Source organism: Bombus bifarius, unplaced genomic scaffold, assembly GCF_011952205.1.
Source record: "Bombus bifarius isolate JDL3187 unplaced genomic scaffold, Bbif_JDL3187 scf7180000007970, whole genome shotgun sequence".
NCBI lineage: Eukaryota > Metazoa > Arthropoda > Insecta > Hymenoptera > Apidae > Bombus > Bombus bifarius.
The window spans coordinates 6,025,318-6,042,562 of record NW_022884356.1 but is presented as its reverse complement, the minus strand read 5'-3'; the positions used below and the strand labels follow the sequence as shown (position 1 = coordinate 6,042,562).

At 38.6% G+C, this 17,245-nt stretch overlaps 1 protein-coding gene across 5 annotated transcripts in view; it reads right to left on the bottom strand.

The window, feature by feature from the left end:
- LOC117213030 overlaps window positions 1-17,245 on the bottom strand; it is a 486,984-nt gene that overhangs the window by 131,297 nt on the left and 338,442 nt on the right. For all 5 annotated transcript variants that reach the window (XM_033458240.1, XM_033458248.1, XM_033458277.1 and 2 more), the window contains 2 exons: window positions 16,350-16,459; window positions 1,321-1,439 (listed from right to left, as the gene is read on the bottom strand). In XM_033458240.1, the coding sequence (XP_033314131.1) occupies window positions 1,321-1,439; window positions 16,350-16,459 (229 nt within the window). The remainder of the gene's footprint in view (window positions 1-1,320; window positions 1,440-16,349; window positions 16,460-17,245) is intronic.

Below are 17,245 nucleotides of genomic sequence, written 5' to 3'. Positions count from 1 at the left end.
TTCCACGCCTTTCGACTGTTCGCAACTTTGACTCACGATCAGCGAAGAATAATCATTTCGAAATGTTTCTTTGATTCGAACGATGCAAGACAACGTATTGAATTCGACCTTTCGAATTTTATTCTGCGATATAGCGAAGAGTTAAAAATTAAGAAACGCAGAAGTTTGGAAAATCGAGATTGAATAATTCAAGGATTCAGAGATTCGCAATTTCGAAAATGCAAAGATCAAGATATTCAGAAATATAAAAATCCAACGATTCGAAGATTCTAAAATTGCAACGTTAAAAAATTTAAAAATATAAAATAACTACTCCATCGTGTGCATGTGTAAACGATAAGAGGCAACATCGATTCACCAAGTTGCCGAACCTTTTTACCGCAGTTCAAATCAGCATTCAACTAGCACCAATCGCAAGCAGCGTGGCTGGGAACAAAAGGCGAGCTTTCCTCTTGAAATCCGGCCTAGAGAGCAAGCTGCACTCCAGTCGTGGCCCACTCGTGCGTTGCCTCGAATCGCATATCAGAAACAATCCTCTCGTCGAGTGTACAAAGCACCAAAACAGCTATTCCATAATATTATGTAATGCACAAGCCTTAGGAAGCCTCATTCTCTACCAGAATAGCGTCTATTCGTTGAGAGGCTTTGGCGGACGTACACGAAAAGCTTCGGTTTTTAGACAGAAGCGTTTTGTTCAAAGACTCATTGAGGATTCACTATCGATGAAAGAGGAAAAGAAGCAAAGTTTTACTTCCTTTTGAGAATCGAAAAAAAGATATAGACAAAAAATACTGATTTTGCGCTATAGGGAAATCTGCTCCAATGACCTTGATACAGGTACGTATATCGTAGAAGTGACGATCCTAACAATGAGTAACTTTCAGAAGGTTTTAGTTATCGCTCATTGTCTATTAGGAAATTTAAAAAATGTGCCACTTATTTTGAATAATAAAAGACATATGTAGAGTTCTTATTTTATAAATAAATATTTCAATTCGCTATACTATAATTCCACTGTAATTCTACGATGTTACTGTAGAACTGATCGACATTGTTTCTTCGTAAATCCTGTGTTATTTATACCCCAAACTTAAACTATACAGTGTTATAAATCTGCATCGTACAAACAAAATATTTTTCTAAAGAAGAATTACAGATATGTCAACACATCGTTGTAAAAGATTAAAATCTAAAATTACCCCGAAACTTGTCATTTTTTTTTATTAATTTTATCACGACGAACGATTGAACTGGAAGAGATGGCACAAGTGTTGGTTAATTGACGCGGAAAAGGGGCGAATGGTGTGCATCTATACTCACAAGTGGTCCTGCCGCTTGAACGCCTTGCCGCACATCGTGCACACGTATTTCCTCTCATCGCTGTGCGTCAGCTTGTGCTTCGTGAGCGCCGATGCGTTGTTGAACACCTTCCCGCAGACCTGCAGACAGAAACCGTGCTACGTGTCAGCGCGTCTTTGTGCTGATGCTCCATCCCTGACAATCGGCTTAATTGGCTATTTACGCTTTCAAGGTTACACGATTTTTCGCCCTTACCTACTAAATATATGCTTACGAAAGTATTTGAACATATTTTATCGATATATTACGAGTATTAAACAAAACATATTGAAATTTCATTCGTGCTACGCGTTAATTTTTTGCAATTGCAAATTTCTTCTAAATTTTACCAATTTAATCATTGCAGTCGTGTCATCACGGGGCTAATAAAATTACAAAAATTTAGATATTTTGGCACCACATGTATGTGAAATCCTATTTAATTAATATCAATTAATGTATAATGTATTATAAATCAGATATAATATGAATTATATGGAACGTATTATATATATATATACCAAGTCGGAGTAGTAAAATCTTAAATTTCCGTTGAAATTTTTTTCGCACGTATTTACGTGAAAAATCAAACTGACTTTTAATAAAATGACTTTTCACGAGCCATTCGACCATCGTTGACAAACAGGGAAAATGTAATTTCAGTAAACCTATATTTGGCCATTAGCATTACGCGGAACACGTTTTCAGAACCGTCTAACATTTGACACATGTTACTGCCAAACGTGCGAATGTGCTTGACGTAGACAGCGCTGCTATATGCCCGCGTACACACATTTCCTAGCATCCATTAATGACTGCGTTCTAAAAATACACCCGGTTTCCTGTGTTTTTTACGCTACAAAACAAATATACACAGTCGCGCTTCTATTTCCCCCCGTTTTCCACCGGACAACCTTTGCTTGAAACATTACAAAAATATTTGAACGTAAAACGTATAAAACAGACCTTAGCGACAACAATTTAAACGAAAATATTTGTGCATATTCAAAGCTCATTTCGATAATTTAGAATTTCTACAATATTAATCGATGGATTGATTAATTATTAAACTGCAAACATGTTACTATAAATTTATCTTTTCACGAACGAGTTACGAATGAGTAAATAGAAATTTGTTTCGTCAATTGAACGCTATACTAATTTTACTCTCTTGAACGTTATGTCTTTTAAATATTTCACAAACGTATAATCATCCGTGGTGTGATAATCAAAAAATTATTAAAAAATCAATCAAGTGATGAAAACGTTATCAAACCATAAGACAACATTAATTTTTGGCCATTTATAAACCTTTATAATGGATCTTCATTCAATAATCCAAAACATAATTCTGGCCATAGCTGGAAAGCATAATTTAATCCAAGTTATATATTCTACAAATAGATTTGCGATCTTTTATAAATAATTTTACAATCTCCGCCACACTTCACCTAAAATTTCGCATTGATTTCTTCGTACAAGTTCCATATCTACTTTAATCTCGACAATTAAAGTTCTGGTATCATTTTCCTATCTATTCGTTTCTGGCGAAAAAAATTGTATCTTATTTTTTTAACGCCTCATTCAACTCTTCGTTTCAACCTTTGAATTACACGAAACTATCTCGATTTAGCTAACGAATTCTATCGAAACGAGAGAAAATTTCGGTCTAACGAGTATCACGAACGGCGATCGACGTCGAATCAAGTGTAACGACTTCCAATCGAGACTGCCGCGCTTTTAATACACGGTAATCGCAGCGCGTATCGCGCGAATGTTCGCAATTCCGCGCGGGCCGTCGCGCGTTTCGAACGGTTCATTACGGACACGTGAAACGGAACGAGGTTGGACACGATTTTCAATTACCACGCGTAGCCGTCGTAAAACCAGGCCGGACGCGCTTTACGACGGACATTAGAACGTCGATAAAGATACCATTGCGCGGCGTTTCCACGTTCGCGTTTAGCATGCGTCAGGGTGGTCTGACTCTGCCTGTACGTTATTGCGATCTCCTTTTCATTCAAACGAATCACGATCCATTTCAGTAGCTCGAATTTCTTTGGTTACGTCGTCTATGGTTTAATGTACAGCGGGGCCTCTCATAGCTAAACTAATAGGGTGGCAAAAATATTCGGAAAACAGAACAATCTTTTCTCTGATACGAAATTTCATTTGTTCAAGCAGCGATCGAGGGAATTGTCAGTTAACTTTTTACCGCCAAACTACATAAATCTTTGACGCGAGAAGATGGCTGTATCTTCGTTATTTTCATTTGCTATTCATTTATTTTCGTTTATGCTGTTAGAGAGAGAAAAAATCATCTGTTATTAGCAGACAGTCTGTTCGCATAAGAGAATACTCGGAGAGTAAAACGTTCAGATATTAATAGACACATGGTGTAAATTTCAAATATCACAGTTCTTCGAATATAACGAAAAGAAAAGAAAAAGAAACAGAGAAATCGACAAATTTGATTGCGCCATTATTAGTGAATAAATCATAGCGTACATGTCACATAGTAAGTAGTTCGGAAGAGTTCAATACATAAATAGATTTTTTTCATTACAATTCATTCATACACATCAAAATCAATAAGAATTTTCTACAAACATCTTTAATTCATAACAAAGTTACAAAATAGAAGTCTGGAGAGAGAGAGAGAGAGAGAGAGAGAGAGAGAGAGAGGGAGAGAGAGAGAGTAGTTAAATCATTTATTATCTTATGTATATTTTTAAACAGAAAAGTTCTTCGAAGTCGAATTCATGCTGTGTGAAGGAAGATAAGGCGAAACTCCGTTCTGCACAATTCTCAATTAACGTGAGACGTCGGCACAACATTTCACGTGTTAACAGCAGAAAGACCGAAGACACGGTCGAGGGTGTTAGACATGGTATGCCTGTTAAGTATGTAGAATTGGGTTTATTTCTCGGGCAGGGGAGTGTACTATTACAACAACTATTTCAGGAAGCCAAAGGCCGAAGGCTTGCGCGCATAGGCGCCGTTTCATTTGAAAGACCCACAAGCCGCGCAAGAATACCGGGTATTGGCGTCGAATTTACCGTCAAACATTGTGCCAAATTCCCTGACTTGAATTCGTCCAGGAACGAATGGCTTTTCTGATAGAATTTCAATGAAACTCTCCCGCTACTTTTCACCTTTACTTTCTATTCAATGTTGCGTTCGACAAGGTTTCCTCGAGATATATTGGAAATTGTGAGCTAGTGTTAAATTGCTATTTAGAAATAGTAAAATAGGTCGCATTTTGTTGAGTGATATTTCAGTAAGCTAATATTAAGCTTATTGTTATGAATAAACTACGGATGCTTATGCAATTGTGTAAAATTGAAAAATGGAGGAATCTACAAAATGCAAATATATATAGAATGTCGAAAGTACAGCGTTCAAGATATTTAATAGTAAGCGAAACAAATTATTTCCAAGAGTCTGTATTTATGTAAAAAAACATGTAATGCAAAGTGTATACAATATGAGTTTACATAAACATCCATGGTTTAGTTTATGAATTTATTAAGATTAATAGAAATATCGTGGTATTGCATTTATACCGATAATTTTGGGTCAAATAAATTACGACACGTCTTATTTTTGTTATTTATCGTATCACGTTGATGTTGTTAATATCCAGTTTTTCTTCATTAATAGAAGTTACACGGCTTCTACATTCAAAAGTGACGTAGTGAAAGAGATACTGAAAAAGCCTCTCTTATAAGAAACAGAAAGCAAATATGTACAAAATAAAAACGCAGAAATGTTTATGAATATAAGTATAAATGAATCTGCAGGAATATTTATGTCAGCTTATCCGGGAGAATATGTGAAACACGAGCTCACAGAGAGATTTGTATTAAGAAAAACTAGCACACATAATTATATCGTAATTATACTATCAAAAGAGCAACTGTGCTATTTGCATTTTGTACAACATTTCATCGCTACGATAACGACGCTCAAAACATCGAGTTAGAAGTCAGATTTATTTATTATACTCACAATTATCCTCAACATTTTGATACTTAAGCTACTAAGCCTTTTAACTTTCAACAATGGATGGAAAATACATCAAGTTTTATGGAAAAAACTAAATGTATACTAAATATGTATCTATATGATAACCAACGTTTTTCAGATTAGTATTTTGATGTAAATATTTTTCAAGAGAATTCCACAGCCAAATTTAATGAAAAGACAATTTGATAATACGTGACTGTCATATGGAAAAACGTTTTTCCTGAAGAAGTAAAAGATGTCTCCCTATCGGTCTTCACAATTCACTGTACATATATTAGCCTGTGTTTCTAGCAGCTTTTATTTCTATTCCAAGCCAAAAGTCTAAACATCCCTCGTACGAATTTACGTCGCATAAAACTTCATCAAACTTCTATTTACCGCATTTCAATAGCAACTAATATATTTCCAAATTGCCGAATAGCCATCATCCGCGCGAACTTCGAATCGTTACCTCGAATCGTAAAATCCCAGGGAACAAACTCGACTTTCGATTCCGCCCATTTACTCTTCTCGTCCCTCTGGAAATCTACACGCATCAAAAACTCGTAACGCATCGGAAATCCACCGACACGCCGGGTTCGGAATTCGCATCGTTAAGTCGAAATTAATTTCCAATGCAGCTGCGGCCAGCACGTGGCGACGGATCCACGATTCTCGGCTCCATTATCGGAAAACTTCTTTCCACTTTTCGTTTCGCCGTTATTTTCATCGGTTCGATCGAGCCTCTGGCTTCGACGACGACGACGACGAACGCGAATAAGTCGCGCACTCGACTCGTCCGTAGAAATTTCCCTCGCCTTCCAATCGAACCACCAACTTTCTTCCTTCTTCCTTCGATCCATGCCCGGAAACTTCCGTTTTCCTAATGGAACGAGAAGAAAGGATAAACTGTCGACTCAGCGATCGCTGATACTTGAGCCGTGAAATTTACTGGTTTTCTGTGGACGATCGTACGGGAAGACGGCTGCTAGAATTTCGATACTTCCAGGAAATATGTATCCTATGTGGCTTATGAATTCTTCCTCTTTTTCTCTTGTCTCTTCTTTTTCTATCGTCATTCATCATCCAAGGTGATCTTTCGAAAGAAAGATACGAGGCATCCATCATCTTTACTGGGCTTTGGCGCTTTGATCGAATATCAGGTGATTTCTATTAACCATTTGAATCTTACTCGGTTTCTTTTGTTTTCAGCTTGCTGTTCCCTTTGGGTCGATGATTTTAGTATTCGATATATTTATATCTTATTATCTTTTCTTTATATTACACTGTTCATCCACAAAGTATTTCAGAGTCTGCTAAAAATGATCTCTCAAGTTAATATTGAGAAATTTTTTACATTCCATGCGGAACACTGTGTGTAATATCTTCATATAACCACATATCACGTAGGACACGTGAAAGATCCATAAATGAAAACTCGCACGCTATCTTTTAATGAAATTCATGAAGAATCATAGTTCAAGGCTGGTTATTAAGGTCACTAATTTAAATAAACCGCCGTTACGCGCATAAAATGCAACCTCTTATCAAAAAGAGAAGTTTATTATTCGAGATAAAACAAAACTATGTTTTCTCGCGGAAGATATACAACACCCTCTCTAACCCTCTCCCTCGCATTCTTTCTCTATCTTCTGCACTTAATGCAACTACGTCAGTAGAATCCAGGTTAATCGAAAGACAAGTTAACCATACAATTCGTTGTATCGGGCTTTTAATCTTAATTAAACTACTGCTTGTCAGATCTTTTCTATCGTAATTAAAAAAAAGCTAAATTCTGTCAGATATCGTATTCTTCTTCTTTTCTTAGCGGGACCTTTTTTACTCGATCTGCATACGTACAGGAAATTACTATAACATTCGTGACCTACTTATTGCGAGGAAATTCCCTTGCAAATATTTCTCTCTATTTTCCAATTGGTAAGCTTGAAACTTTTGCTTGTACCAAGGCGACGAGAAAAATCAGTTCCTGTTACAATTGCCTAAACTGGTATAGTTGATACAGTTGAGAAAACATTGAATAGTGTTATATACAACCACGAAATCTTGTTTATAATTTATTGTATATATCCCTACATTAACTTCAAACCAGATAATAATTCTTAAATAGTTCCCTAACCATTTCTGAAGATAACTTCTGAAGATCGACGAATCCTACGGAAAGGGAGGAGACCGAGAAAATCATACTGCCGGTTTCTAAGCAGAAAATCTAATTTACGTAGCCGAACTCGTAAGGTGCTGCGGATAGACGGACTTGAATACATGGGAGTTTCAATTTACGAAGCAAAAGGACCGCTAGGCCCGAAGAGAGGACCATCTAGAGAGGCTGACGAAGAGACGGATACGAGATGAAAAAGAACGGAGACGTTTGAACGGGCCTCGACACCGGCTGGTCGTTCCACCCCTTAACCATCATCTTCGTGCCAAAACCCGTATCTTCGAGTCCCGCTAACGGTCCTTCCTCAAGAGTTAAACAAACATCATTACTCCTGGCCTTTCTCGATCCCTCTGCCGCCACCAGCAGACACGCCACTCGGCTTTCTGCCACCCCCGTTCTGCCCGGCAACGTATCAACGTGCACGTCTGCAGCAGCAGGCTCCTCGTGTCCGCGCTGCCAAACCCGCCAATGTACACCGAGCAACGCCGCTCCTGAATACGTAATCCGCCGCTGGTAACATTGATACTTCGTTAGGGATGAAGCTTCATCCCGGCTGCTACCGGGAAAGGAAGCTGGAAGGAGAGGGTCGATGGATGGAGTTAGACGATGGCAGGAGAAACGGCGATTCGTGGTCTGAGAGGCATATCGTCGGTTGGTCGATTCTGTTAACGTTTGTTTTCGCCATTCACGCTGTTACGCCACGCTGCTAAATGAGGAGACGACCTACTTCGAGGATTTTTTGGGATTTATTATAAGCGTCGAAGAGATTAGTTAAGAAGGATTCATTTGTGCGATTTTTTTTTAGGATTCTCGATGTTTTGTTGCTAACGAGGATTAAGATGATCGTTAACGCGCGTAAAAAATACGTGGTTATAAATAGTATCTGAATATCAGTGTATTTGTTATAGTATCAGCATTTTAAACAAACAATTCCATCAGCATTTTAAACAAACCAATACAAATGAAAATAAACAAACCAACACAGGATTCTCAGACAATCCTCCAGTCTATCTACCCTAACCAATCTCGTCTGTCCACATGCTCAGCCCTCTACTTCCTAAAACCAACCACAAAAAAGGGAACAAACCTGAAAAAAAAACAACAGTACAGCTTGAAACATCGACACATTCCCGCATTAGAGTTTACCTCGTTAATCCTCCCCTGGTTCGAAGGCAGCTGGTTGATTCGAGCTTAAAACGCGTCCACGGTACTATCCGGTTAACGTTTGTTCTGGCTAACCACATTCGTCTCGACGAGGTTGCCTCAAAGCAGGGCGGTCTGCGAGGACTCTAGATGGAGGGTGAAGGGTTGGGCAATGCAATTTGTTGCAGGCGGAGTCCTTTAAAGAAGTGCATCTTATTACCAGCAGCCAGCAGGCAGACGAGAATCTCGCGCCCCCGTAAATAATGAGCGAGCCAACGTCGACGAGGTGAACTCGTCGTTGGCTGCTGTGTCGTTGCTGGGACACAAAAGTGAACCACGCCACGACTTCGTAGTCCTGGGATATTATTCGCAAGTAGGAGCTTTGGAGGCACGAACGGAATACGTCGCGAGGAAAAGGAGACGACGAGCGTCGCGACGCTACTTGAAGCCCCTTCATTGTAAGCGAACGACAATCGCGCCGAGTCACTCGCTCGAGCTCCAGCCCCGTTTTGAGTTCGTTTTCAATGGGGAATTATGGAATTACCGGTGCGGGAATGCGAGCCCCTGTCGCTTCGAGGGATTTCTTGTCTTGACGAAGGGTTTATGGTATTCGTACGGAAGATAGAGGTTGGTGATTTTGTTTTAGTTGAGAGTTTTGGCAGAGTGAGGAGGAGTATTTGTTGCGAGTGTATTTGCTAACGATGATGTAGGGATAGAATGTAGGGTAGAGGAGCAGAGTAGAATCGCGTATTTGCTGCGATGGTAGGAAGATAGAATCGCTTAATTGCCGAGATATTTTTAGCGAATTCAAAATAAAAGACGACCAACTAAAGTACAGCCTCGTAATCGAATTTCTTACTCGCACGCCTTCACTAATCCCAAGTTTGGCACGTGTCATTTGTCAATGACAGATGTCGAGCGAATGTATTTTTTCAGAGAAAAATTATAAGTCACATCGATGCGAGAAATTTTGATCATTCAGTATCGTGAAACGTCTAAGTTATTTGAAGGTTAACGTTCTTATCAAAATACTTACATTTTCCACTATAATTTATTTCACTTTATCTCAAAATTCCTATCCTCAGTTCCTTCGAATTACATTTCCTCCGCTCAAAGAACCTCTTTACCACCCAGAAGTATACCCATTGAATAAAACCTTTCCAAGTATCGTTCAACCCCCTTCCCCTGCTACCTCTCGAACTCTCTGAACCATAAACACAGCTGCGCCAACTACGAAAATACCGCGTAGTCGGACGCACATAATCATCTCCATAAATCCCGATGAACCACTTCATCGATCAGCCGAAGTGTTTCTCCACCCATCTTGCCGGGGTTGCAGGCGGATCTTTGCAAGTGTTCTCGGTGGAAGCCACGTAACGTCGAGCGGGCCGTACAACCGGGTAACCTCCTAGTCAATTAATTAACTTAACGACCTGCACGGTCCGCGCAACGGCACGCTTTAACGTCCCATAACTCGGGAAACGGATCGGCCGTGCTCTCTGAAAGAGGTGCGCGCTTATCGGGTCCGATCGTTGGCGAGTACGTTGTATGCCAACTTCGAAGAGTTTCGATTCCGTGTGCTCGAATCGCGAGAGGATAATCGGAAGACGAGGTCAACGACTCTCAAAACCCTTCTACGAAGTTATCGGATTCAGGACTCACTGTGTAAGCGTGTTGTGTGTATCGATGTGAGAGTCTGCGAGAGTGGTGAATCCACGAGAGAAAAGAGGGAAATGCTCGACGAAAACGAGACACAGAGGAGAACGAAGAGAGGTCGAACTTGGTAGAGGAGAAGGAATGCCATCAGATTTCGCTCGGTTCAATCGGTTTACCCCCATTGTGCTCGGTGTTCCTCGCTTTCAGATTACCGTGAATCGACCACCGACGCGCGTACACACACGTGTACGTATGACCGACAGGTTTGGTATCCTGCTGCTCCTTGAAAGGATCGATGCGATCGCTCGAATTATCTTGGACGTTCCTCCTGCTTGTGATCTTCGCGCATTCCGTTCGAGGATCCGTTACATTGTTCTGCGACAATGGACACGCGGCTACGTCACTATGAGAATTTATACGCTTCCCTATGTCCCAGGCACCGGCAATTGCATGGCCAGCTACGCTCACGTATACGTGCATTTGCATTGTTTCACAATTTAACTTGGCAAGTTAATTTTTCATCGTTCTTTTCTGAAAATTAAATTACCGTCCAACGCAAGGTCAAAAAAGTTTTTGCTAAGTAGAATGAGTAGCTTATATTATAAATGTACAATGGAGACAATATAAAGGTGTCAAGGCTAACATTTGTCAAGGTCTACGCTTGACGTATAATTGTCAGCCGCTTTTTGAAGGATACAACCTGCTTCTTTTATCTACTTCTTAATGCTATATTTAATAACAGTAATGCTTCTCTTGCAAAATCAGAATCGTTTCACATGAAAGGTACATTTCGTTACGAAGATAAATTCTCTCAGCAACTTAGATCGAAAGAGTTCACAAAATCCATGTATTTCGGTTTGTTATCTTGTGCAAATATGAAACTCTAATCGATTAGTTCTTTTCTCAACAATTTGAATCAATTATCGTGAAAAGAAAGCAGCAGATGTGCTACTACTTAAATTTTTCTCAGAGTAAAAGTAATTTTTCTCAAACTCAACAAGATCGGACAAATTTTACCAAAAATCACGAAGGGGCTTATTAAATGTATCTGCGTATTTGAAAAATACAACTTTAAGACTAGCAAACCGATAAAATCGAGGAGATCGAAGACGAAGAGGTTCGAATGGCTGTCTGAAAATGAGCCGTCAATTAAAAGTATGAAACGGTGAACGACGAGTTGCCGATAATTCACGGATCGATTCGCCAAGGTTTTCACGATCCCCGCGCAACCTGTAACTATTAATTTCCTGTAAAATTACGGCACGGTCGTCGTTTAGAAGCGAGAGAAGCACGAGCTAGGAGCCACTTCTGCTCCAGGTTCGCCTTCTCCTTCTCCTTTGTGGATCCTTCGTGCCAATATCCGAGCCATAATCGAGCGGTGGAGGATCAGCTTAATTCGTCGCTAACTCGATACATCGACGGGGCTTGTCAACAAGTCGGCCAAGTCATCATTTAATTATGTAACAAGGCGACCCGTAATTCACGGCCCTTCGGTTCTCAGCTATCCAAGTTGCTAATACAAAACGAAGATGCCACTTTGAGGCCAGAGAATGAGACTAGCTATAGAGATTCGAATTATCTTCAGCTTTGGCCGGAAAGTTGTATTTAGAATAAAAAAAGAAGAAGTTGAAAACGCCAAGGAAAGTTAGTATATACATTCCGTAGCTTTCAATTTTTATAATTTTTATTCCAGTTATAAGCTCAATACCAAGTTAGCACAGTATTTAACGTATAACACAATATGTTGTACAGAAATGATCGTAATTAAAGTCATACGAACTTTGCAATTTTAACGATTTCTTTGCTTTAACAGATTTAACAGAATTTCCTTTCTTATTATCCTTCTTAAGAGTATATTCATTTCATACTTTAAAAACAATTACCGAAGAGCAATGTGCTGTTATTTTCAACAAAGCATTAAAAAGGTCGCTTCTCTCAACTCAAAAACTTCCGTATAATTATTCTTCTCGCTGAAAACAATCATTTCTGCCGATTTAATAACGAATCGGAATAATCCAGCCGATCTTTCAGGTATTCAACAACATTCAACGTTTCTCCATTCTTATTTTTCTCTTAAAATTACAATGTCTCGTTCTATCGAACAGCTTGCTAAAAAGTGTCAACGTTCGGTCTCGGTATTCGCTAAAAGCAGAGCAGAAAGAGGAGGAACGAAGCGAAAGAAGAGAATAACGGCAACGTGACGTAACTTAAACGGGGTGCGCGAAGACAAAGAAAAGAAAAAACAGTCGCGCTTCCTTAAATGGTCCTTGACGTAACTACGCTGCTCGGTTACGCGAACGAAGAGATATTGCGTTCGTGTGTTGTACTCGACGAGGCGGCGTGTTCCCCCTGGCTGCTCGAGGATCGCATCGCCTGAATATTCAACAGCCTTTCCGAGTTACACACTATCCACCGTTGTTTGTGTAATGTGGCCTGCCTGTGTATGTGTGTACACGTGTGCGACGACCAGTTTGGCCGCTGTAAGCTCGCCTGCATAAACAGTCCGGCATCGATAGAAGCGTGGCTTTCGCGTCTCGGTCGTTTCATACCAATCTGGGTCACGCGTGCACGCAAAAACGCACACGTGCCGCGAGTATCTAGCAACTATACCTATATACGACTATGATCGAGCGGACTAGCTTGGAGGCAGACGAAATTTCAGGGAATTTTGGAGGATTTCGATGAGATTCATGGGTGAGACGAGATGATTCGAAAACGTTATTACGGGGAAACTTTAAGACAATCGGGTCGTAAATAAATTTTTAACCCTTCAACGCACAAAGTTTTCTTTTGGTTTGTCAATGGAAAATAACTAACTCCTGTCGAAGCAAAATTTCACTCTTGAATTAGTAGAAAAAGTTTTTATTTATATCAAGGATTGTTTCGAAAGTTTTACTTAAAAAATGATTACAGAACGATTTTATACAAATATTATGGAACTCGATGTGAGATTTAATTTTGTCGTAGACTCGTCTGTTTCATTCGTTGGAAGTATCAGGATGTGTTTAAAATTTCGGCAAGCGATTAGCAATTTCAAGAGTCTCGTTTAGAATATTCAAATATCGATCTGGATATCGTTACGACTTTCAACTACTTCAACATTTATCTTTGTTAGATTAAATGTATTGCAATAACGTGCAATGTTGTAGAAATCTGTATAACGTTGTGGAAATTACTATACGTGTAGAGTGAATTAAACAGAGATTGAAAGGGCACAATTTTCAAACGTTCTTGTGAGAAACTGCAGCATGCGTATTTTGCTCGATAAACAGACTTCCTCTAAGAAACGACATTTAATTAATACGAATTCGAATTCTCGCTTTGACATGGCCCTTGCAAATATCTTCAAAGAGATGAAATTAAATGTACCGACTGAGCTGGATGTGTTCGAAAATCAGTTTACGTTATTCGCGTCGTACGCAATGCGTGTGTTTAATTATTAATGTTCAGGAGATTCACCGCGATGTAAATTAACAGAGAATGTTACGGACGTAGTCGTTTCTACATTTATTCTAGAGCCGTCTGTACCTGAGCGAAACGTTTGAGCATTTAACCGGTTATATGCAAACAGACTTAACTGAATTATTATATTCCCAATTACTCTTGGTTTAAGTTAGATGGTACAAAATTGTCGAGATACCGATGCTTAATTTCTATCAAACATAGTTTACATTCTTTGAGACAAATCTCATAAATCAGAAATTTACAAATTTGATAATGTAACAAAGAGAAGATATTAATTAAAATTCTTTTATCATACAATATTATTATGTAATTTTCTTATGTTTATAGTTATTAAACTGATATATTTAAAATTATAATCAAATGAATATAACTATTACAATCACGTGATAAGTTTATGAAAATTTCACTATTAAATAGTTTGTAAGTAAATAAATAAATATAGAAAAAATAACATTAGTTTGAAATGTCGGAATATACAAATCAATAGTAGGAAAGAGTCATTTTTACTTTTCATATTGATTGGGGCTAAAAGTAATAGATAGAACTGAATTGCAGATTGAGAGGTTTCGCTCCAATATTTCTCTTGACTTTGTTCACAAATTGGGAATAGAAATTAAATCGAACACGGCTAACGAAGCGGATAGTACCGAAATGGCCTTGAACTTTTGGCCTAATTCGGTTGTTACACAGATACGCTTCCGCTAAGCTGCGTTAGGTACGCAAAATACAAGAACATAAACCAGCAATTAGTCAACGATGGAATAATAATTATTCACAGTTTATCGTTCTATCATAATCGACTAAGTTACACCGATCCATTATACTAAATCATATGTATAAAAAGCTGTTCCTTTTTTTGTAAAAAGAATACAATGAATTTAAAACCTCAAACGAGCGATGAAAAATTAAGAAGCAAACACCAAAAAATCGAAGTTCAAAGTGCAAAATTGCTAGTTTATTTAAAGTTCTGAATGGATTCAAAATGTTGTATTTGAAGCTAGAAATTCAAAATTAAAATGTCCGAACAATATCATATAGTTTGAAACGCCCTTTTTTTTTTAACTTTCCACAGTTAATTAAAGTTAATTGTAATCAACTATATTCTCTACTCGTTTCAAGTTTACGATCGCGAATCGCGTTGAAATCCAAACGTTTGAGTTTCGATAGCTGCGATTGCTACTCTCCGGGAAAAATCTAACAAATGTTACACGTACAGAACACGCGAGACATAAGCAAAAAGGAAAGAATTTTCTCCGGGAAATATAGGCACGCGAAAACTAAAACCGCAGAAAAAAGAAACGAGACGAAAAAAAGATTGTAACATTATAGAACGCAGGAGCACGCGGATCGTAAACGAAAAAACGAAAAGCAGAATGCCTAGGGAAACAAGAGCGATAAAAAGTAAAGTACATGTGGAACAATAGCCGAGTAAAAACATGAAACGAGAGAATAAAAGGAAACCGGTTCGGTAAGCTGGCGTAGATTTTGTGGACTTGCGGTTTCGCGAGCACACTTCGTTGGCTATCGATCGACATTCTAATTCGATCGTCTGCATGTCGCTAATGAACTGTTCTTTCGTTTTCCGCGATTTCATTGAAAATTCTCTTTGCAGTCAGAGTCCCGACGAGTTAATAAAATTGTCAAACGAACGTCACCGGGGACGCTGATCGGACCGAGCGGCGATTCACCTCTGACGTTAAAGCATGTTTCGAGTTCTCGCTTCTCTTATCTCGACGTTCCGCGTGAATCCAACTGTGGAACGACTTCTTTTATATTTCGAACGTTGAAAGAATACTGTAATCACGAGCTTAGCTTTGAAAGACTGGCAATTCGATTTTTAATTGAAAGAAAATTGTTCGTGATAACGTATTAGTAAGTCAAATGATCTATCGCACAGAATTTTAATTGCAAGTATTCGACTGACATGTTTATACCGCTTTTACTTTGTGACTTTTGTTTGTGACTAATCTTGGGATTCTATAAGCAATCAACTAGATTATCTTTAGAGTATTTTTTAAAGTAAAGTTATAAAATCTGGATAATATATTTTTTTAATAAAACTGTCATTAAAGAAAAGCTAATGTTAGTCGATGATTCTCTTTGTGAGTTTCTTCATATACGAAATACGAAAGCATCGATACATAATTCTTTCGTTGAATTATGCAAACAGTCACAACATACACGCTCCCAGTATTAATTTTTAGTTATTTTTAACTACATTTAAAATATGATGAACTATTTATATATATATTCAGAAACCAGACTGACCAATCCCATAAATTGGAAAGAGGAAATAAGCCACGTTCTTGTAGACATTATTGTTTGTAATTCATTTTAGGTTTTACCATTATTACGCTAGTTTTGTTACGATAAACGAAGTGAAGGAAGTAAGCCAAGTCAAGATTCTTGATAATTGAACATCGACCTTGTACTTGTCTGATGAAATTGAGAAATTTATTGAAAGAGGAATTGCAGCAGTTCAGCTTTCGAAAGACTCGTATATGGAACTAAAACAACTGAATGAATAAGATATGCAATGTTTAAAAAATAACAACTCTTCTACCTGGCATTGCTGTGGTCCCTGTCGGTTGGGCGACGAAGCCTTCGGTCTTGCTTTCTTCACTCCCAACTTTCCAGGTTCACCAGCTCCAGGTCTCGATTCCTCGCTGCTCCCTGAAACCAAAGGACAGATCTATGAGCTGCTAACTTCCTTTCACCGATGTACGTATATCTCGATGAATCAAAATATAACCCCCAGTGAAAATCGCACGATGATCACGCGTATAAGAAATCTTTCTTCCTGTTCTTGTTGATGGACGACGAAACCATTACTTACACATCGAGCCGATGTTTCGAGATTCCCGATCGAAAATTTCTTGCGACACCTCGCGAGAGATTTCGCTCTTACACGCGCGTCAGTTTCTTCGTACGATCGAGAACGTTCGATAGAACCGAGCGGCTGTTTCTTCGAAGCATCGACTTATCGAAGATTGATTGCCTGTCGCGTCTCTTTTTGCGATCAGTAGACAAGATATACTTAATGGCCGATTGGCCCGTCACCACCGATCGATTCCACCACGAAGAAACGATCTAGAGTATCGATTGACTACGAGTAAAAAATGTCTGACTTGTTTCAGATATAGAGATTCTTTTTTGGACAGAGCTCTTCCTTTTATACGCTTCTATTGTAAAGTATTTTTTTCTGAATTGATATTAAATTAGAGGCGTATTAATAAAATATTTTATCGAATGTAGTGAAACAGATAACCCGGTGCTTTCACGTTTACAGGTTCGTGCTTCTGTCAAAGATATCATAGCAAAAGTACTAAGGAACAGTTCAATGAAAATCAAATTCTATTCACTAGACTGTAGATGTTTATTCGACGAACTTAAAGACGCAGAGATGTATAGGATATACATAGTATACGGTGTACAAAACTACATGAACTATTCAAAACG